Here is a 24,241-nt window from a genome sequence, read left to right on the forward strand (position 1 = left end):
AGAGAGGTGAGGTAGGAGGTTTGGAATCTTGCCAGCCCTAAAATTTAATAAATAAAATATAAACATACTAGTATGTAATAATCCACCCGGTATTAGTATATACTAACCCACCTGGTACCACTTAGTTGCTAAATGGAAAATTCCTAGTTTCTCCTCTCCACTCGAGAGATGAAGCGTGGGAGGATTACTCACTATCAATGATCTAAAATCCCAAAGGAAGGGAGTTTCATTCTGACACAAAATTAAAAGGCTCAGATGTTATCCCATTTAGACAATAAATGAAATAGAAAGGAGAATAGAAAGGAACACTTTTCTTTTGTAAAGACAGGATTCTGAGAGAGGCAGCCCTAAAAGAAGTAGAGATATAGTTTGAATAACTTTGATCCCATTTATTTCTTATTAATATTCATGACAAAATGGTCAGTTTGTTCTAAAATCCATGCGCCTCACTTTACCCGTCACCCCAGGGAATGTGTCTTTCAATTTCCTTGACAGGTAATTTTATTAGAAGTATCATGAAATGTCAAGCTAACCATCATTTGAGAAAGAGAGTGTCCAACACTTTCAGCAGCTCCCAAACAGCAGCTCGTGGGAGGTAAAGTTCATCTGAGAGAAACTCATTCATCCTGACAGCAGGCTTCCCCAAATGACAACTCTGCTGCAAAAAGGCAATAACATCAAAGTTGTCTCAGATTTTGTCCCAAGGACCAGGTTCATGTTAAAATAGGAGTGATTTGGATATACTTGCATGTTATTTGCATATGTCTCTCTGGTCTTCAAATTAAAGTTCTACTGTCACACTCCTTTCTATGGACATTTTGTAATTTTTAGTTTCTAGCTTCCTTCTTCCCTAAAAAATAAGAATAACTTACATCCCTCCATACCAAAAGGGTGTAAGACATGCAGAGAGCTAGGAAAAGAATTAAGGTGTGTGACAAAATAATAAAAAGCATTTTCTGGGGCTGCCGTTGCTGTGTGAGGTACTGTTAGAGAAAAGAGTTCTATGTTTTCTATATTCTTCAATAGGAAATCATATAGTTATATATTTTATTGTCATAAACATCTAAATATACATATTTAAATATGTCCACATCATATATTTTCTATAGGAAATCATATAGTAAAAGTTCCTTCACTCTTCAAACTTCAATAAAGAAAATGGAATATTATTATGCTAAGCCTATTTACCATCCATTAACTACCCTTGTATTCTTAAAGATAGCTATAAATGTGACAATACACTAAACAGGTAGTTTGCAAGTTTTTCAAAATCTAAGCACTCACTTATACCCTTAAAAATTATTAAGAATCCCAAAGAACTCCATCAATATTTATCACATTAGAACTTGAGCTGAGAAATGTTTAACTTCGTATTTATTTATTTGTTTTAAAATAAAAACAATAAACCCATGATATGCTAATAATGCATTTTAATTGAAAACACCTATATTTTCCAAAACATCAAAAAAATTAGCAAGAATAATGCCATTGTTTGCATTTTGCAAATTTCCTTAATGTCTGGTTTAAGTGAAAATCTGTTTAATAGGAGACTTTCATATCTGCTTCTACATTCAGTCTGTTGTGACATAGTGTTTTGGCTAAAGTATATGAAGAAGACTAGGCCTCACACAGAGAGGTGTTAGAAATGGGAGGAGTATTTTAATAGCTTCTTCAAATAATTGTGAATATCATTCTTTGTGACTACACCAAAATGTGACAAGTGCTAGTTTCTTAAAAGTCTGCTGCAATGTGGAATCTAATACCATACACAAATGAGCTTTCCCTTCTCTCTTATATGAATGAAGACTGTTGGTCTATCTTGTTAACCAGGATCTTGGAACATCATGAACTGGCCATTTGGAAAATATTAGCTCCCCGTGTTTATGTAGATTGCCTTAATGTTGAAACATTTCATTACATGATTTTGAAAATGATGCTTGTTAATATTACTACCAATCCCAACAGAAAAATGAACATTAGTAAACTGTCAAGTTCATGGTGGCAAACACAAATGTTCCAAAATTCTAATTTTCTCATGAAAAGTTAGATGTTATGACTGGTAACCAATACCAGTAGCTGTTTTCCTAGACGTGACATGTCCATTTTGCTCATTTTCAATAAAATGCCTGTCAAATATTCAAGTGTGAATAATCATATTTTGCAGGGGGTTTTTTTTCAGATAAAAATGGTATTCCATAAAAAAAAAAAACAAAAACAAACAGCTTGTTTGTCTCTCAAGTCAATCACATGTGTGCCCTTTCTCAAGACAACTATCAAACTCTGACATGGGACATAAGTGCTTTAGTTGTATTTCCCATTTAATATTCCCACAGAATATTAAAAATAGATTCAAGGGTAGGGATTTATAAATGTAACAAATCCTATTGCTTCGTGAAAGGCATTTGTAAGTGAAACTAAAGCTTTTTTAAATTGCAAGTGTGTGGCAGGGAAGTATGTAATGACTAGAAATGTGGCCACTGCTCTGATCCACAGGGAGATGCCGGAAGTGTTACCCTTGTTGCTTTTGCAGCATCAATGCAAACGACAATACAAGAAGAAGGCGAATGACATGTTGGTTTACTATAAAAATAGTTTTGACCTCACAGACCCCTGTAAAGGTCTCAGGGACACACCTAGAGATCTGCAGACCACACTCTGAGAGTCACTGCTGCCAAGAAAGTTCATGGATTTCATCGCTGCTTAGAAGCCACAAAAAGTATAGATTTCCAAAAACCTACACTGTCTCTAGCATGAAATCAAAGTTAGATGTTGTTAATCATGGAATGGCCTTCAGTCAAGGCTCGCATGGATGAAATGATTGTATGTTTTCAATCAAAGCAAACGGAGATTTCTGCTGAATTGATTGCCCCTTTGCAAAAGCGGCAGGGGGCTTCTCCTTTTCGAAGAGAATGACCATCTAAAAATCAACCCCCCTTCCAAATTCTAACTCTAATGCACAGAGTTGAATGGAATTTCAGTTTAACAAAAAAAGTTAAAATGGTTTAAAAAAGACAATCTAATCTGTAGTTTCAAGGAAAATAATGTATTAAAACTTCCTTGAATAATAAAAAATAAGTAGGCTATATTAATCTCGAAATGTATAAAAGTCAGGCATCTTGAACAAATTAGGGTGAGGGGGAAATGCTGCCCGGAGACCCACCTGTATGCAGCCCGGTGCCGCTGCAGGGCGACGGCAGCCAGCTGCAGCCTGGCCCGCACCACCATCTCCAGCTGGCCCGCAGGACACTGGGAGAGGCTCCTGTGGCCTGGGGGCACCGTCTCTGACACAAGGCAATTTAGCTTGTCTTCAGCCTCTGTCAGTAAAATTGACTATTAAAAGAAGACCACACAATCACATAAATTCAGAAATAATACAAATAATGTCTCCTTCTTATCCATCATGTATTTTTCCCTACTGAAAATAATGACAAATGAAGACCATTAAAGGAAATTTGATCATCGTCAGTGAACAGCAAAAACACAACAGAGAATGAAAGGAAAGTAAAGGCAAGAGTAAACATGTAGGACAGTTACCCTTTAGTGCATGCACAGCCGATGCTCACCCATGCTTACTTATAGCAGTTATGTTCAAGAAAGTTGCTGCGGACACTGATTTAGCAAATACCAAACCATAGTTCCTAGGAGAAGGACAGGAATATGTTCCTGGGAGCCTCTGGTCACAGTATTTTTGTCAACTGATCAATGTATAACCTCGTTAATGTGTTTCAGTTTAAAAACATATTGTTTAATATATATATTATAGATTCCTTAATATTGAACTCACTGCCAATAGCTCTATAACTAAGGCCTGACTGCAACTCAACGAACCAACTTATTTTCCCCATCAGGCACGTCACAACCCGCTGGCACTTAGAAACACTAAACAGTGCTTTAGCACTAGAGTTGTACGTCATCATGAAATCAGCAACAAAAAAAGCACAACATTTTTTTTTAAATGTGGCAGTAAATAGACCATGAAAAGGACACTTGTTTATAGTATGAAAGTAGAAACAAAAACTCCAAGCGTTGCCTTGTTCAACCAACTGGGAATGTGTGTGCTGGGCAATTCATATTTTCCTATGCTCTGCCACAGCCACAAATGACCACAAAAGAGCCATAAATATTGACTTGGGGTTATAAATAAATTTTAGCATTGGCAAATTAGCAAATACTGAATCTGTGACTAATAAGGATCTACTGCCTTTCAAGTTACCTATGACCACCTAATGGGTAACGTGAAGAGAATGAGATTTTACAGTGGGCCTTCAATAGGCAGTCGCAACCTGACATGGCACAATAGAAAGGGACCCACCAGTCTTTCGAGGAACGGGCCTCTAAAGTCTTGTTTGTACAGAGAAGTAAATATTATATAAGTTCTAGGCCAATTTGTATGATGGTTGAGGGCATGATCTGTATTTTATTAGCCGCATAATGTTAGTGAATTTCTTACTGTCTAAGCTTCAAATTTCTCATGGTTCAGCACAACATAGTTCAGAAATGATTAATACCTACATCAAAGGCCTGTGAAAATAATCATGCATAGTGCCTGCCATGTGGTAAGCACTGAAAATAAATGGCATCTGTTTTTGTTGCTGTTGTCATCACTATTAATATTAGGAAATGAGAAACAGGGTATGGAATACTGAAATCCTATCAAATAAAGAAATCATACATCCTACAGCACCCAACTGGGTTGTAGAGTCAAAGTCTGACACCTCTGGGTGCCTGACTTTTCTCATGGGGAGTGACTCCATCTCAGCCCAACCCAAGCGTAGGCTTGGTCTCCTAGTGGCACACACAGCCCGAAGGGTCGTCCTGTCAGTGGCCAAACCATGGGCATCTTGGTAACTGATTTACTATGATTTGAAAACATTTTAAAACTTACCTTAATTGTGCTAAGAGTGAATTCATCTTTCATTTTTCTATGACAACTAAGATGATTAAATGAGCTTTTTTCATCCTTTAAACACAGGTCTGTAAGACACAAAATTTTGAAAGAATCAGGGATATCCGTGGTTAGTTTAAAAATTAATTCCTGTTTATACAAGTCAACAAACAACGGGCGCTGGCGAACTTGTGGAGAAAAGGGAACCCTAGTGCACTGTTGGTGGGAATGCAGACTGGTGCAGCCACTATGGAAAACAGTTTGGAATTTCCTCAAAAAGCTAGAAATGGAACTGCCCTTTGACCTAATGATTCCACTGCTGGGATTATATCCTAAGAATCCCAAAACACCAATTCAAAAGAACCTATGCACCCTAATGTTCATAGAAGCACAATTTACAATAGCCAAGTGCTGGAAGTAACCTAAGTGCCCATCAATAAATGAGTGGATCAAAAAACTATGGTACATTTGCACAATGAAATACTATGCAGCAGAAAAAAAGAATGAGCTACTACCCTTTGTGACAGCATGGATGGAACTGGAGAGCATTATGCTAAGCAAAATAAACCAGGGGGTGAAAGACAAATACCATATGATCTCACCTATAAGTGGAACCTAATCAACAAAACAAACAAGCAAGAACAATATAACCAGCAACATTGAAAGAAAAAACAAACTGATAGTAATGAGAGGGAAAGAGGGAGAAGGATAATAGGGGAAAGAAGGGGAAGGGTCAAATCAAGGAACATGTATAAAGAACCCATGGACAAAGCCAAAGTGGGGAAGGATTGAGGGTGGGAGGTGTAGGTGGGAGAGGGGCAGGGAAAAGTGGTGGCAGGAAAATGGAGACAAATGTGTTTGAACAATAAAAATAAATAAATTTTAAAAATAAAATAAAAAATCCTTGTGGTCAAATAAACTCTTGTTTATAAAATTCATCATTTCTTGGGAAACTATCCATAAATTTAATGCTAAAAAACCCACAATAGTAATAAGAAATATACTGCTATATTAAATAGTCTCAAAACATCATACATTAGAAGACTGAGGCTGATTTGTACAAGTCAGACAATTCTGAAAGGATCTTTTGGGTGCCTAGTGATGTTATTTAAGTGATTAGCTACTGGTTCCTCCCCTAGAATCCCAGAACCTCTTAAGGTCCTCAAAGTATTTTGGGTCTTCTAGATATTTATAATATTTTAATTAGATCTTCTTAGAAGCATCATTTCTACTGGATTTTCACAAAATCCAGTTTCTAAAACTGGAGAGTGAGTGACACCATTTGAAACAGCACAATCGATAATCCTCAAATATCTCAAAATTCCCACCCCCAATACAAGGTCGGCCCTTATTCTTTGCCAGGGAGAACTGAGAGAATATAGATCACAGACTTTGCCTGCTTTGGTAAAGCTGGTTTCTAGATGACAGAAAAGGAAGAAAAACTACTACAAGTCATTATTTGACTAGGAATTACCGCAAAAATTGCCCACCTAAAGAGATTGTGTCAGGTAGGAAGGAGCCTAGAATAACATGGGACTGAACACATCTGACTTCCTCTCTTCTCCCAACCTAGCTCTACTCCTACTCTAGGAGGTCCTGGAGCTAGGGGTGAGCTGAGCACAAGGGAAAGACTGAGCATTGGGAAGATCTAGGACGGGGCCTTCTCCGCCTTCTCCCCTAAGGAAGAAAGTGAGAGACACAGACAGAAAACAATGCCTGGAGCTTGAGAGGAAAGAGCCCTGTGATGAGGACCAACATGAGATGACTATCGGCCCTAACCAGTGTCTGACCCCCATTTTCCTCACTGCGCCCTCTGCCTCCCGTGTGGCTCTTCCCTGATGGCCCTCCTCTGGGGAGCTGTAAATCATAAACTGTGTTTTCAAAGGTAGCCACCTTCTAATCCGCTGGCTTTACTATATCAGAATAATAATAAAACTTACACTTTAAAGCAGAAGTCAATATTACTCTGATACCAAAACTAGACAAAGACACCACACACACACACACACACACACACACACACACACACACTAAAAACTACATACCATTACCTTTTATAAATACGAATTCAAAAATCTTCAACAAAATCCTAGCAAACAAAAACACACACACCAAAAGAAACCCCAAAACTACACACCAATATCTTTTATAAACATGGATTCAAAAATCTTCAACAAAATACTAGCAAATAGAGACCAGTAACACATAACAAAAATTATACACCATGAACAAGAAAGCAACGTTGATTAAACACTCAAAAATCAATTAATATAATATACCATGTTAATAGAGAAAAAACAAAAACTACGGAATCATCTTAATAGATGCTGAATAGGTATTTAATAAAATGCAACACTCTATCATGACAAAATCATTCAACTAACTAGGAACGAAAGAGAAATTCCTCTCTCTGATAAAAGATATATATAAAAACCCCACAATTAACATCATATTTGATGGTGAAAAACAATTAGTTTTATGATGGTATCTAATACATTTGCAAAATACATCTATACTATGGCCCATAAATTCCATCCACGGTGTCTTATCCCATGGAAATATACAATATGTCATATGGACATGCAGAGCTCCAGCACCGTTCCCTAGGAAAAAGGAAATGCATATCCACAGCGGGACTGTTTGAATAACCATGGGACATTCACAGTCACTGCAGGGAACACTGCACAGCCAGGACAGTGAACCAAAGCAACGCAGTTGACTTAAGAGTTGTCTCGGTGAAGTTATTCTGCATGAGAAAGGCAAGATGCAGGAAAAAAATGTAAAAATACATCATTTGAATAAATGACAAATCCTATGTGGGGGGTGGTGTATGTGTATAATGCATGGATATGGAGATGTATGGATGGATATGATCCTAAACATAAACATAAGCACATATGTATGTCATTAGCGAGTTTAGAAAAAAGTATGGAAAAATAGATACTAAATAATAAACAATAGGGCTTACTAGGGGTGCAGCGAGGGGCAGAGTTGGAAAAAGCGAGAAGAAAGAAAAGCAAGCAAACAATAAAACAAAAGATTACCTTTCAAGTTTGGGAGGTTTGCTCTGCTCCTCTCGGAAACAAATCCATGGTAGACTGTTTTCAATAGATTTTCCGGGACACAATTTATTGTTGCAGCCACACTTACTAAAAAGTATGCTCTCACAAAAGAAAACTTATTTAAGAGATGTTGATGGCCAATTGTAATCAGAATTTGAGGCAAGGCTTTATTTATTAATTCATCAAGTGCCTAAGAAAAATGGGGGGGGGATTTAAAAAGGCAAATAAGCAAAGTATTGTTTTTAGATATCATTAGTTTCAGTCCCCTTTTGCATTCCTCACTTAGTTTTGGGTAAAAGAATACAGGGCCAGACATGAGGTACCATAACCAGTTGGTCTATCCAGAGAAACAGCAGTTCCACAGCGCTTCTGCAAGTCCCCACCAACCTGTGGCCTGTGCCTCAGGAGCCCAGCCCTGCCATAGGATGACAGCGAACCAGGACTGAGAGCAAGGGAGGTGACACCTTTAAAACAGAGAACCTGCAAAAGCTCATCAGCCATGCATGCTGGCCACTCTGCTTTAACACAAGTTAGAGCTATGAGGACAGGAATGGGAAGAGGGGGCAGACAAACAAGCTCCCTGCCCAGCTTAGATCTGTGCTCAATCATCAGAACTCCACCCTGGATACGCCCCCAACTCCCTGGTCCCAGGCCTGTACATACATGCTTCCTTGGCAAGACCACAGCCCTGGTAAAAATCCAACAGGGAGCCTTCCTGGGGCACGCACCCCGCAGTTGGAGGAGGCTGGAGAAGATCATGCGGTCACGATCAGTGCTCCCACATTAAGTTCCCAGCCAAACCTCAGTGCTGCCTGGTCACTGCACATTTCCCAGTCCATTCATTCTCACTCTCTTCTAGACAACTATTTTCACGCTCTCCTTGTTTCTAAATTTTCACTCTTCCTCCCCAATGTCCCTCCCTGTTAATGACCTTGCTTTCTCTACATAACTGAGAAAATTGAAGCAAAGTTATGTCCACAGACCCCACAAATGCCACCATCTCTCCAACCAACCCAAGCACCTGCCTCGCCACGCTGCCTTTTTTCCTGCCACTTAAGCCACCGACCCTGTCCCCACTGGTCTACTCAGCCATTCTCCCTACATCATAAGTGTGCCTTTTCTACAGCAAACTACGCAGCCACACAGCCATGCTGTCTTCTCCATCTCAAAAAATGAAAACCCTAAAACCCAACTTTCTCTCCAGCTACTCCCCCAGTCCTTGTTCCTCTTTACAGCACGACCTAAAGAGCTGTCAATATTCTAATTTCTCTCTTTTGATTTGCTTATAGACAGATGCCTTCCCTACACTGAAACCCTCTGGTCAATGTCGCCAGTGGCCTAAAGTTGACTAAGTTCAATGTTCAGCGCTCAGTCCTCCTGTGTCATATTACTTACGATCTAAGACAGCGATTTTCAACCAGTGTGTCACAAGAATTGCTAAGGCATGCAATCCCTGACCATTTAGTCAGGGGCACTGACCTCTTTTCCCTTAGATTGTCAAATTAAAAAGTAACAATGGCCATCTGGTGCTAAAGAATCAAAATTATAGCTACATTTTTTGTCAGATAAGGAAAAAAATATATTTTTTGGTGTGCTGCAGAATTTTAGTAATTGGTTTATGTGTGCCATGATATGAAAAAGGTTGAAAATCACTGATCTTTAAAACATTATCTTACATGCCAATTAAACTGTCACAGGGCTTCAACTCTAAAATTCGTTCTAATTTCAGAGATGTTAAATGTGAAAAAAAATGTATTTTTAGGACTCAGTAAATTACGGTGCTTGATTCATTAGCAACATTTGACACTATTAATCATTCCCTCTTCTGAAAATGCTTCTCTTAGCTTCCAGGCTACCACGCTCCCTGGATTTCTTTCCCACCCTAATGGCCGCTCCTTGTCAGCCTTCCTTGCTGGCTCCTCTCCTTCTCCCCTGCCTCTCAACAGGGCAGCATCTCAGGCTTGGTCCTCTTCTGCCTCCTCACCCCCCTACCTCCCTTAGATGATCTTAATCAGGCTCCTGGTTTTAATGACATCTCTGTACTGATGAAACAAGAGTTTTTCTCTCTAGCTCCAATCTCTCTTCTGAACTCCAGACATATATAATCAATTTCTGACTCAATACCTTCACTTGACTATCTTACAGGTATCTGAAACTGAACATCTCCGAAATTGTATTCCTAGTCCCCCCACCAAACACACACCCACGCTGAGGCACTCAAATGTGAAACTATGAGGGTTGGGAATTTGTCCTGTTGATTGACTACACTAGAACAATGCCGGGGTAGTACACAGTAGGCTCAATGGATTAGCTAACATAAGCCTTTTAAAACGTAACTAGATCAGGCCACACCTCTATTTTAAACCCTCCAGTGGCTCTCTCTTTTTGTTCAGAGTAAGAACCTAATTTACAAAGGCGCTACAAGGTCCTTTGCAAATTGGCACCCTGTTACCTCTCTGACCTCATCTCCTACTGCTCTCCCATCATTCACACAGTTCTAGTAACGCCGGCCAATGTGTTTCTCACCGTGCTGGGCAATCCTGCCCCAGGGCCTTGGCAATCACTGTACCGTCTTCCTAGGTTATTCTTTCTCTGTATTTCATATGACTTCTTTCAAATCTGTTCACAAATATCACCTCAGCGAAGACTAACTCGATCACCCCATTTAAAATCTCAACCCCCAACGTAGCCCCACGTTTCCAGTCCCCTTTATGCACTCCTGGGTTTATTTTCTCCCATAGCATGGTTCGCCCTCTAACATACTATATCATTTACTTATTTATCATGTTTCCCTATATATTTATTACTAGTCTTGCCCACTAACATATAAGCTTCCCAAGGGCTTGGAGTTTGTCTGCATTGTCAATTGATGTGCTTATTTGACAGTACCAGAATAGGCTCTTATTATAGACTTGCTGACTTAATATAAAATGCAGAAGCTGGGGCTGTTTATTCTAGAAAAGAAAGTATTTGCTTTCTGTGAGCTCAAAGGAAAAAAAATTCTCATTGTTTGGGCACATTCGAGGCAATGTTGGCAGCAGAAAGGACTGCTGCTGTTGTCCATTCTCCGTTCTCGACCCCCCTGAAGGGTGAAAATGAACAAGCACTGAAGAGCCAGATTTTGAGCTGCGCTGAGCCTGAGCTGTAACAGGCTGCTGTGCTAGGGGAATGGTTGGATATTCCGGATCTAGGGGAAAACCTGCAGGTTGGTTGGGGGATGGGGAAGAGGAGTTTTCTCTTTTCTTTTCTCTTCACAGCAGCGATTTAATGAGTCTTGACAATTACACACAAACACTTGAGAATCAAAAGAAGATTAATTAGAAATGCTATTTAACACCCCTTTCTCTCACTCTATACCAAAAAAAAAAAAGAAATATAAAATGTAATCTGAAAAGTCTTAAGCAGACTAAGGGTTCTGTTTTAATTAATTAGCTAATAGAAATCAGTTCTCCATTATACTATCAGTTTCTTTTTGTTTAAAAAGAAGTGATAAGGCAGACATTCCTTTTAGATCCCCAACCACCCTTAAAAAAATTGTTTTTAAGATGCTTTGGCATTTATGACTAGAAGGAAATAAATATTCTTAAACCTCCTAAGATCTTCAAACACTAAAATGAAACATGAATATGTATTTATATCTCTCTAATACCAGCTCTTTCATTTCAGGCAGCTTGCTTATAAATTAAACTTTAAAGCAAAAACAATGAATCATCTGAAGCATAATTATATGTAAAGTTTGTGCAATAAAGTGAACAATAACAGAAAAGTAATAAGATTACATTTAATAAAAGATGGATATACTCTTATTAAAATTAGGGAAAATGAAAATAAAGCAATTTTGAAGGCGTGTCTCTCAAAATTATTTAATGAAAGAAAATACCTTACTTAATAAAACAGAATGCTATTTCCTAGCATTTAAAAAATTAAAACAATGTGCGTTTGTCCATGTGCATGAACTGTCACCTGGGTGAACGGGCCCCTCACCTGTCCATCACCCCTTTTAGGAATAGCTGCACTACGGCTCTTGCACTCTAACAACTTACTAGTGGACAGACTGCTGGTAGTCCAGAGATCTTTAAAAACAATCATGTCAAGTTATTTAAATGGTACTAGGTCAAAAGCTTAAATCCCAACCATTTAATTATTGACAAGAGCAAACATATTGAGGTAGGCAGGCTAGCCCTCTCTTTGCAAAAAATGTTGGGGAAATTAGAGGAGCAGCACCTCTATGGTGATAATTGTATTGTATATATAGGATAATGTATATACAGTATTGGTAATATATAAGTGTATCAAAATAACATGCATATACCTTAAATTTATACAATGTGATATGGCAATTACTTCTCAATAAAAAAAATTTAAATACAAGAAGAAAACCTTCCAAGCCATTGACTGAGAGACAGTCTCAGACAGGGGTAAAGGATATGAGTGAAGGCTGGGTTGAACAAATGGGCCATTGCAAAATACGCAAAATTCTTTTCTTACAATCAAGGTCAGCCATTGTTGTGTAGGTAATCAAGACAAACATCAAAGCTAGATACTGGACATGGCTAGATGAACAAACCGAACACATATGTATAATTGAAAAATGTAAGAACAATAACTGATATTTGCCCAGTCTGAACACCAGATCAATGTGCGTCCAATCTTACCTCTGGCCTCAGCATTTTGGTAAGTAGAAGAGCATATTACATAGAGGATTTTCAAAAACAAAGATTATAGCTATCAAACAGGTTGAAATGAGTCAAAAATTTATCCACACTACATCGTCAATGTTTATAAACTACCGATATTGTTACCTGTATATTTTCTTTACTAGTAAGAGGTTTTCCTGAGTCAAATGATTGAAATACCTGTCAACACACAAAATATTAACATTAGAAGCAAAAATATTGAGTGTTCCCTTAAATAAAACTGTTAATGTGTTCTAAGCATATCTTAAATATCATTTTCACTGTCAAAGTACTACATTCTGACTAGTAGTCAGAAAACATAAGACTAATAGACTAATAGTAAAAATCAGAGATAAATCAACTCTTTTAGGTTGTCAATGTTAATATTTTAATATCTTTTTTGATGTATTTTAAAATTTTATGTATGGATCTGTATTCCTTTTCACTAAACATAACCTCATAATTATTTTCCCACCCCAGTATTTGTAAACTTCAGCCTAATAGCTAGGCAATGTTCTAGTCTATGATGCAGCATAATAACCACTTCCCTACTGTTAGACATCGAAGGGGACTACTTCCCACCCTCACCCTGCCATATAGTCTATTTAAATAACACTGGTGATGATTCTGTCTGTATTTCTGATTATCATCTTTGGATAGATCCCTGGAAGCAGAATTACAGGGTCACAAGACAAGAATATATTGAGAAAACTGAAAGGAACTGTCTTAACTTATACTTCTACGCGTGTTGTATGAAAATGCCAGGATTATTGCACTTTTAACAGCATTGAATACTAGCACTTAAAAACATCTTGGCCAGGCCTGGCCAATTAACTCAGTTGGAGCATCGTCCTATAGACAGAAGAAGTCATGGGTTTGATCCCTTGTCAGGATGCATAGGAAAAGACAACCAATCTCTCTCTCTCTCTCTCTCTCTCTCTCTCTGTCCCTTCTGTCCTCTCTCCACAAGCAATGAAAAAATGTCCTTGGGTAAGGATGGATATATGTGTATACGTATATCTTGGCCAGTTTGAGGTTAAATTGTAATACTCTTCAAAATGACTCTTTTTGTGGCTCTTCTTTTTAATGAATTACCTGTCAATATGTTTGGCTCTAAACATTGTATAATGCTACATAAAGAAATACTCAATTTACTTGCCACAGGAGGCTGTTGTCCCACCAAGTAAGGTGCATTTCTCTGGGCACAGGAAGCCCTTTATGGAAAGTGTCCATTCTAGATGCCAATACTGATGCCCTGCTCACATCCCCTCGGTCACCTGGAAGCCACCAGCAGCCTTTGTGGACAGGCAGCTCGCATACCGAATGTATGTTACATCACCTGTGCCTCATTGCTTGAGAGCATTCTGTGGCCTCAAGAACACTCAGGAGAGGCCAGAAGTGCAGGGAGCATCCCATACCCATGAGGGACAGAATCTGTTCCAGTCAGTCTCTCTGAGCGTCCCAAATGCTCACAGCAGGGACCCCTTACTGCTCTGAGGAATGCTGTTCCCCGAGTCTCCATCAGACTTTCCCACTCGCTTGCCATTCTTTCTGGAACCTCCTCCTCAAAATACTATTTGCTTCCAAATCTTTGTCTCAGGATCTGTTTCTGTGGGATCCCTCAACCAAGACATCACATAAAGCTCTTATTGAAAGAAACTGTTGGTGGGGTTTTAATTTTTTTTCCTTTTTTTGAAGATATTCTTTATCTCCTATAATACATAGGAGAATGAACAACTGGACCCAGGGAGAGAGCTTTAGTGATATAATCTGAAGAGAGCTGATGGGTCTTTAGACCGGGTGATGAGAACAGAATCTCATTATGAGTGTAACGTTAAGAGAGGATGCTTTAAAAGCCTGTGAAAAGTCCAATAATAATCTGTACGACTTTTTCAGACATAGCGTGTCCTTGAATTACATTGTTTCATTCAATGTCCTTTTGTTGTAACACTGAGGAGGAAAAAGAAAGCTGATTCCCAGCAGGGGCCACTGTCTGCGTGGAGTTTGCACGTTCTCCCCACATCTGCATGCATCCTCCCCAGGGGCCCCGACTTCCTCCCGCATCGCAAAGATGTGCATGTGGGGTTAACTGTCCCAGTCTAGGTGGGTGTGTGAGTGCACCCTGTGGTGGAAGAGCTTTCTGTCCAGGGTGGGTTCCCACCTGGCCCCTGACCTGCTGGGATAGGCTCCAGCTGCCCATGACCCTGAACTGGAATACGTCCTGTTTGGAAAATCATTGTGTTGTTTTTATTCATCTTTCTTACATGTATGCGAAGCTCACACTTATTTTAATGATTAATATTAGATGTGTTTTGGGTCTTTATTTAGAAGTTGGGTGATGTTTGTTCTTTGTGACCAGAATTACGCCCCAGGAACTTTACTCTTCTTTATATCAATTTTCTTATGATAAAACTGGTTTTGTGATACATTGTTACACTTAGAGTTGCAATTTCTAAGAACATATCAGATGACTTTAATTGACGACTTACTGTACTTCTTTGACATCTGAAATCTGATTCGTTAATTCTCTCTTTAAATAACTAGCTTGCAGCCTAACAACACTGGCGCCTATTATAAGCCCTGAACACATTTCCTCTTTTAATTACACTTTTTAAATTCCCAGTTGTAGCTGTAACGCTGCGAATTAACTTTGAAGATAGAAAATTTGAAGTCACCATCCAACTGGGAGACAATGCACTCACACTTTTGCCTTATGATAACTAGTGGATTAAAATGAAGTTTTCAATTTACCTTTCAATTTTGGCTTCAGATTATTTATTTGTTTCTTCTGGTGAAAGCCATGACCATTCAACAGTCTCTCTTGTTTCTCATTCTAAGCAGCTGGCTTCTTCCTCCTCCTCTCATTCCTGGATTCTAAATGTGGAGTACCCTAAGGGTCCGTTCTCTGTCCCCTGCTTCTTTCATCTCCTTCAGTCCCCAGCTGATTTTATCCAGCTCCATGACTGGAAATCTCTGTGCTAATGCTCCCAAATTTGCCCGAAGCCCCAGCCTCTCCCCTGAATTCCAGACCATACATGCTCTGCACCTGCTGACCCTGCACCTCCACCTGTATGTCTAGCAGAGATCTCACACGTAACCTGTGCCACCCAGGCTGGAGCAGTATTCCCCATCTCAGTTCATAGGAACTTCTTCCTACCAGTTGCTCACATTGAACACTCTGTAGTCATGCTTGATTCCTTTCTCTTATATCCCACACTGAAACCGTCATCCGCAAACGGTGCCAGCTCTACTGTCGCAATACCCAGAAATGAACCACTTTCCACTCCTCCCACTACCCCTGCCCCATCTCATGCAGATTATGTGCAAAGCCTTCTGGCTGGTCTCCCTATTATGCCTATCCACAGTCTAGTCCCCAAACAGCAAGCAAAGTGGTCCTTTAAAATTTAATCCCAAACCCCTCATTCCTCTGCTCAAAGCTCTGCAAGGCTTCCATCTCACTTAGAGTAAGCTCCAGTCCTGGCCACACCCTCTGAGGTCCTCCAAGACCTCGCTCCTGGGTCCCACCCTCTCCCCTCCCTCTTCCTCCTTGTTCCAGCCTTACCTGCCCCCTTGGTGGATCCCACCAGGGCCTTTGCGTTGAAGCTCCTCCTTTTTGGAAGACTTTTCTCACAAATCTTTCACCCTTAAAACTCTCTTATTAGAGAGACTTCCCAAACTACCCTCAGTAAGACAGCCACCTGCCGCTCTGGACACTCTCTCTGTCTTCCGATCTCAGCTGGATTGCCCTCACAGCACATCAGCACCCGACATATATTCATGTGTTTAATATGTTCACTGTTTGTCTCCTCCCTGGACTGCCCAAGAAGAACATGCCTCCAGGACAGCAATAAACCTATTAATCTTCGCACTGCTCTGCCCTTGTGCCTGGAATAGTGCCTGTATTCAATGAGCTCTCAATACACATTTAAATGAATTAATATCTAATTTTAATAACAAAATATAAACCATTTATAATAGGGAGAGCTGTTGACAAAGAAGCAAGCAAAAAATACTAATTTTACTGAAGTAAGAAAATAATTCATGCCACAGAAAATGAACAAAAGAACTGATTCCTCAAAAGACAGATGGATAAATACATGCACACACATGCACACACGCATGCATGAATCCTTTTGCCTACAGAAGGTCCCTCTTAGGATTTTCTGTAGATAACCTCACACTTACCCTATTATAGCAAATTACAATGCTGTAGTGTAGCAGTCAGACTGAGAAATAAGCAGATACATTTTAGGGGAATACATTAAAGTAATGAATGTATCACATATAAAAATAATGTCAGCTTCAGCAAGTAATTTTCAAGACTTACGGCCTATTCCCCAGCTTGTTTTAGGTCCTCCAAATTTGAATCCCATCAGCATGTCCCTGTCTATCAGTCTCACTCCTCACACACTCAGTGTCCCCTGGGACACTGACTCGCTATCTCGTTCTATTTCCTTTATTGCTGCCTACTAGAGTGCAAGTAGTTCTCTAAAACAAGATCATCCAGTGATTCCCAGATCGCCCTGAAAACTAAAGCAGATGAAAGTCATAGTTCACTCTGATTTAAATATAAACACCAGTATTGAGTTTTAAGGATGCCTCAGTTATCTGATTTACAAATGCAAATTAAGCTAGCCAGGTAAAATAATTTCCCAAAGTCAAAAAAGAGTAGACAAAGCTCAGGAATGTCCTCTCTTCATAGAGGTCAAATGAAATTTGAAAAATACATGTTTAACTCTTTGGTATAAAGTATATTAGACAAAAACATCCAAATAAAACATGAGGAGAAACTGTGCTAAGAACATTAATCTGAAAGTATAAGATTAGACCCAAAAGTCTAAGAGGTGGCGGCTGATAGGTGTGTCTACTGAGGCCGTCCACGATAGTTATAATATAGAGCCACAGTCTCACTGTAAAAGTCTACATCAAGACCATACTCCCTGCCCCGCAGGACACCTTCCATTGCAGACAAATGAAACCTTGTGAAAGCCTGGTGACAGCGATTGCCAGGCTAAACAAAGATGGCTGGAGAGCTGGTGACTTGTCACTACATCTCTGTGGACGCACTTCCTGGAACTTAGGAATCTAGCCTTCAAAAGGTAAAGCAATGTCTTTGAATCACATCAACAGGTTTACCTTCACTTTCACAGTAGCTTTAACTCCAGCAGGTATTAAGGAAGGCATGTTTTTTCCATAAAAAATCTGGGACATCTCATGAAAGGCTTCAGAAAAGAAGCTTAAATCTGTAAGGACTTCAATCTTTAAAGGAAAGAAAAAGGTAAGATTTTAAAACAATTTTTATAACATGTTTATTAAATATTACTTTTTAAATACATTTGTCTCTCCTTCCCCCCACCCCCCCACCCCCCCCCCCCCCGGTGAGTCCTTGCTAAATTAAACAATTTTTTAACTTAAAAAAAATTTTAGAGAAAAATCATCAACTGAGATCCAAAATTTGTGCTTAATGTTCATAACATGTTATAAATTAATGTTTAGTAAACATGGGTGATAGAGATGCATGCGTTTGTAAGATAGTTGGCATATGCAATAGACCAAGAGGTTAATAAATAATAGCAGGAAACTATTGAAAACAATGGATGGTTATCAGATGTGGCTACTTCATTTGGAGGCAAACACATAAAATATCATGGGCATGGAAGAGTTAAAAAATAATTGAATGGTGAGCTATGATTTAAAAGAAAAACAAAACAAAAACACTCCTGATGTTCTCTAACACTCTGAGTAGAGTAAAACAAACCAGGAGAGGAACTCCACAACATAGAGACAACTGTTCATTTTCTTATCCATAATTAACAGGCACTGTCAATTTTAAAGACATTAATTAATTGGTAACTATACATTGTGCATGGCTTATTCTTAATATAATCCAGCAGAACTTTCAATCAGGAAATTATAAGAAGAAAAAATTTCTTGATCAAATTCATTCATTCATTCATTTAACGTGTTTATTCAGCCCTTCTTACACATCAAGATCTCTTGGAGTGTGTTCGGCTGAATTTAAGTGATACATAAAGACATGCACAGTCTGAGAAGGGATTGAGGGTACTGACAAAATTGCTATTTTCAAAACTGTGGTCAGGAAGAACTTCCCTGAGGAAAATATCATTAAGAGAAGATTTGGGAATGATGTGAGGGAGAGAGACACAGGAAAAGCTGAGGAGGGGACTTTGAGTACAAAGGTCATGTGGAGGCAGGGCAGTGTGGGGGGCTTGGTGCACTCAGGGACAGCCTGTATAGTGGAAGCTTAGGGAGAGAGGGGACAAAGGCTGGGGAATGGGTGTGAATAGTGGCCTGTACACCAGTGTGGAGGCTTGGGGTTTCATTCTCTGGGTGATAAGTTACAGGAGAGTCTGAAGAGGGCAGGGCCATGACCTCACTTACATTTTGAAAACATCTAGTCAATTCCTAGAAAATAGAGAAAGGTAAATTATAGAAGCAAGGAATGGTATACAAAATTGGATGAAGATTATGAAAATACATATGAAATAGAAAAAGGAAATTCAACTTGTTTTCAACATATATATCCACCTTTCTCTTCCTTTAAGCACAGTCTAAGGAATCTCAAGAGTGTATAAATTTTAAATAAATAAAAAGAAAGTACGTTAGGGGGAGTAAGATGTGACAATAACATGAAAATGAAACATAAAAGGTCAGGAGAATATCTTTAGTGGAGAAAATTTCTTGTCTATTGAGCTGTATACTTTGGTTCTTGCCCAAGACACCTTGGCTCTAATCTCCCCAGTGCCATAAAATAACAAAGCAGGCGTTAGGGAGTCACATGAGCTCCATCAGACTTCTAGATGAACGTCTTTCTCATTGCCCCTTGGAGGAAATGTCTCTTTGTGTCTAGGTTAGGGTGCTCTTCTCTGGTCTTGACTGCCAGATTGCTGTACATGGACTACCTGTAACGGCTGAGGCTGCTTCTGGTTTCAGTTTATCGGGCCAACCAGACCACTCAAAAAAGAAATGGTGATAATAGTGGACATATATTTTCAGAAAGAGCCAACACTGTGAACACAAACAAGCCAGAAGGGAAAAAAAATCTACTCCTAGATCAACCCTTCACTCATACAAATACAGAACTAATGATACCCTTTCCAGGAATGTTAGATATGTTGAGGGTAAAAAATCTTTCAACATGTTGGCACTTTTGAAGTGAAGCCAGACCAGCTGATCGTAAAGCGGTCTTAAAGATTTCCTTGAAAGACACTTGAGCACTTAGAAACTTAACAGCGTGATCTATTGCTATTTGGCTTGTCAAAAAGGCAGCATTGTTTGCTATTTCCTGGCTACGACTATCCTCCCTTCCCACTCACTGACCCCAATTTACTCCAGAAAGGTCGGGTAAACTCTGCTCACACAGGCTGTCATTCCTTTCCTCTGTGCCACGCACTGGTTGGCCCTTTTCACGGCACCTGTTAAAACCCTGGTCAGGTTTTTCAGTCCTTCTATGCCAATAAGATCCCACTTCCATCTCTCTCTGCTCCCAGCACTGTTCCCAGGTATATCTGATCACGCACTTCTCCTGATCAAAATTCTACAACCAATTCCTCCTTCCAACCGATGGCTACAGAACGGAATTCCACAGTTCTTTGCTAGCTTTTGAGCTGCTCTATACAAAAACAGCTGTCAAGTGGCCTGTCAAGTTAACAATCCAATAAAAAAACAGTCACTTCACGAGAACCTTTGTTCGTTCAGTGCCTCTCTGCATCTCCTTCTGACACGTTACTCGTGGTCACTGCAAGCCTTCCACGCTTGCCTCTCATCATAGACCAAAATAAAACCGTCAGCCCAGCCTCCTTATCTCCCCGGCTTCCCCGCCTCCACATAATGTCTCAGTTCAGAACTCAGGACTGGCCCCTGGTTTTGTCCCCATCATGGACCTCTGGTACTTTCATGTTATCTCCTCCTACCTCCTCACCCAAAACCTCCCCTCCAGTCCAGAGAAGGGATTGAGGGTACTGACAAAATTGCTATTTTCAAAACTGTGGTCAGGAAAAAGAACTTCCCTGAGGACAGTATCTTTAAGAAAAGAGTTGGGAGTGATGTGAGGGAGAGAGACACAGGAAAAGCTGCTGAGGGGACTTCAACAAGGGAAGCCTCTCTCTACCACACTACTGTCTGCCAAGAACGTCGTTCCCTCTTCCTCTCTCCTGCAAAGTTAGGTTTGCTCTTTTCAAGCCTAAATCTTATCTACTTTGTGAAACATAGAGGCTCAAAGCCATTTTTCCCCCTTTCGAACTCCTGGGGACAGCGCTCCTCATACTCATTTGGAAATGATCAAGTGGAAAGTGCACACGGTACTGTTGTGTTAAATGTCCTGTCTCTCTCCCTTATATTCATGTTCCTATAAGCAAGGACCATGGGTTGCATATCTTTGATGAGAGTTACTAACATGGCACTCTTATACAAGAGGTACTCAATAAATGGTTCAAAGGTAAAGCAATAAATATTTACCAAGTGTCTTCTAAGTGAGTTCCTGCTAAACACGAAGGAGAGTGTGGAGAGAAGGCATTTGATAAATGTCTATAGATTTTAAATTCAATTCAATAACTAATTACTGAATATCAAGTGTATGAGCTTATGACAAGACATCACACAGGACTAAAAGAGGAGTACATACAGGCCCTGTCATTTAAGAATTTTGTGATCTTGAAGAGAGCACTGTTTTTAAAAAAGAGAGAGAAAAGTTGTATGTGTTGTTTTTTCAAGTGTTACTGAAATTCAAAAGCAAAACTCTTTAAGAGTTCAGGAACTCAGAAATGGTAATCCAGCAATTACCATGGCTGATAACAAACTATTTATTCCCAAATTAAAATACATTATCGTAATAGTCAGCACCAGACGTCTTCTTAGGGAAGGTACTTTATTTGATTAGAAAAAGAATGTGATGGACTATTTGGGTCTGAAAATACAGGCCGTAGGGCAGGCTCTGGATGGAGGGAACAGTGTAAAGGGAATTCTCATTTTCCCCCATTAGAAAACAGGAAAGATTGGGAAGAAGCGCAGAGGGCATTTCCAAACAAGGAGGGAGAGGGCTACGCCCACAGTGTGCTGCCGCCTAGTTGCTCCCAGTTGCAAGAGCTGACCGTGCACATCTTGCCCCAGCTCCGCAGTCAGTAATGCCCGACTGGTAGGCTGAGGTAGGCTCTAGGAGAGCACCGAGTCACGGAAATTTCAAATGCTATAGAATCAGAACTCGTTTTTTAGAGTGAGTTGTGAAACATTTCCCACCACACAGCTATGGGCTGGGAGGCAAAGCATGAGATGTTGGCCAAGAAATATTTTAAGCTCAGAAATGCCAAATACTCTATTTTAAATGGTTTGTTTTGCCTCCTCTTAAGATTTCTTGTGTTCCCAACTTTCAGTAAAGTCCAATATAGAAATAAATGCCTCAGGTAAATATGTTGTGTGTGTGAATGTATGTGTCTCTGTGTGTTATATGGAATAGAGTTGAGCTCCATATTAGAGATGAGGATAGGCAGAACAGGGAGCAAGTTTGCTGAATTTTAAAATGATCCATGTACCAAACAAAATCAGCCAAAGTGGGAGCCTGCAACCACAGGTGACTGGGAGAAGAGGCAGAGAAAATGAGGTGCTAGAGGTTTCTACTCCACATGGGGTTCAAGCCAACTGCACGTGAATCTTGAAGGCAGAGAAACCCAGCTGATTCCTAGGTTCTATAGTTCACTGTAATTTAGTGCCTGTATGTTTTGTTGCTTCAATTTTCTGCACAATTAACAGTGTGGTGAGTGCATTGGGGAGGGAGGTGAGAGAAGGTAGAGGGCGGATAAATGGTAATGGAAAAAATACAATAAAAAAGTAAAAATAAAATAAACATATAAAAAAATTTTAAATTCTTGCAGACAATAATATACATAAAGATCCTTAGCAAAAAAAATCTCAGAAACTGCAGCAAATGGAATCATTAGTCCCCAATCTTTCAGTTAAACCGATTTTCCAAAAGTGGTGGTTTCCAGACTGATTGGTGTTGGGTGAGCCTTGTTACCAGGTAGAACTGTTCTTTGCTTTACTGAGGCCCAAGCACAAAATAGCTAAAACTGTCTAACTGTCTTTCTCATACTTTATTATAATGATGGGCAAGTGTTTTTAATATCCATATACCTTATTATTACCAGCTTATCATTATGAGTATTAGAACAAAATTAGGGGAAAGTGGTGGGGGGTAGGCAGAGACAAATGTATTTGAAAAAATAAAATAAAAAAAGAACAACATTAATTCATGACAATATCTTTAACAGTTCAAGAATATCATATGTCTCAAAAACTTGTAACATACCTTGAGGATTCTTGCTTCTAAATTTCTGACCAAGTCTTGGCAAATTACAGAAACAAAATATTGGTACAACGCAAGGAGAGGCAGAATCTACCAACAGAGAAACACTTTACTTTAAAAAATATTGTATCACGTTAATAACCTAATAATAAAATTTAGACAAATAATGTAGGAGATGTTATGTAAAATAGTGATTTTTTTCCATGCTAGGAAATTATACTGTTTGATGTAAGTAAAATGGTCTCCTAGTATATTCTTCATAATTTTATCAGAACCTTAAAGTGCCATCAGGGAATTACAGTTCCAAGTAGATGCCACTTGGTATACAAACCTTAGGTTTCACATCTTTTTAAAAACTGAGAAGTTAAAATGCAACTAATTATCTTCCTGGAAAAATTAATTCAACATATATGTATAAATTACTGAAGCCCGTGGAAACATTCTAGCAAAAGAGCTTTCACACAAATACAAAATTTAAAGCACAGGAACTCACATCCATGTCCCCTGATACCTCCTATTTATTCATCTCAATGCCAGCTGCTATTTTCCTTCAATTAGAATATCTCTATCAGACAAATAATATTGGTTTGGCCAAAAAGTCCATTTAGTTTTTTCCATAAAAGACACACTTTTCATTTTCACCAATAACTTTATTGATTTGGGTATTTTAAGTATGTCTGCTATCTCCTGTGTGGTGTAACTTTGATTGTTCTTATTTAATGTCTCTATTTGATCACTATCAATTTCAACTAATCTATCTGACTGTGGAGCATCTGGCAAGAAATCTCCAGCATGAAACTTCGTGGACCACTTTTGACATTGTTCAATCAGTCACTGCACCTTTTCCATACACTGTACACATTTTTTTCTTCATTTCAGTTGTGTTTATACCTTTCTGGGAATAATAAAGCATAATATGCTGAAAATGTTGCATATTTTCTTCCATCTTCAGTATTAAAATGGCTACACAGAAATTCACAAATTTTGATGTTTTTTTCAATGTACGCTGATATGACAGCTGTCACAGTACAATTTAACAAAATTGTTTTGAATGAAGTTAAAGACAACTAAGTGCTACTAGAGCCATCTTATGGGGGGGAGGGGAATGCACAAACTTTTTGACCAACCCAATATTCATAACAAGCCTAATATGTGTCAGGTACTGTTGAGTAAGGAAAAAAAAAACACCCTAAAATGTCACTGCCTTCACAGAGCACATAGTCTCCTGATTAAAACCCAAGTTTACTGCTCACATAATATTTTTATTTTCCTGCAATTAACCCCAAAGTTCAACTCTTCT

General features: G+C 39.1%; 1 protein-coding gene across 1 annotated transcript in view; it reads right to left on the bottom strand.

Annotated features, from left to right (window-relative positions):
• The window catches only part of CFAP54 (cilia and flagella associated protein 54), a 245,943-nt gene that overhangs the window by 73,065 nt on the left and 148,637 nt on the right, over positions 1–24,241 (bottom strand). Inside the window, exons 46-51 of the mRNA XM_054574504.1 lie at positions 22,945–23,031; positions 17,760–17,882; positions 12,750–12,803; positions 7,930–8,137; positions 4,886–4,974; positions 3,161–3,330 (exon numbers count right to left, since the gene is read on the bottom strand). Coding sequence (XP_054430479.1) covers positions 3,161–3,330; positions 4,886–4,974; positions 7,930–8,137; positions 12,750–12,803; positions 17,760–17,882; positions 22,945–23,031 — 731 coding nt within the window. The remainder of the gene's footprint in view (positions 1–3,160; positions 3,331–4,885; positions 4,975–7,929; positions 8,138–12,749; positions 12,804–17,759; positions 17,883–22,944; positions 23,032–24,241) is intronic.

The sequence above is a fragment of the Pteronotus mesoamericanus genome, unplaced genomic scaffold (assembly GCF_021234165.1).
Source record: "Pteronotus mesoamericanus isolate MK-2021 breed Mesoamerican mustached bat unplaced genomic scaffold, CSHL_Meso_final contig_263, whole genome shotgun sequence".
NCBI lineage: Eukaryota > Metazoa > Chordata > Mammalia > Chiroptera > Mormoopidae > Pteronotus > Pteronotus mesoamericanus.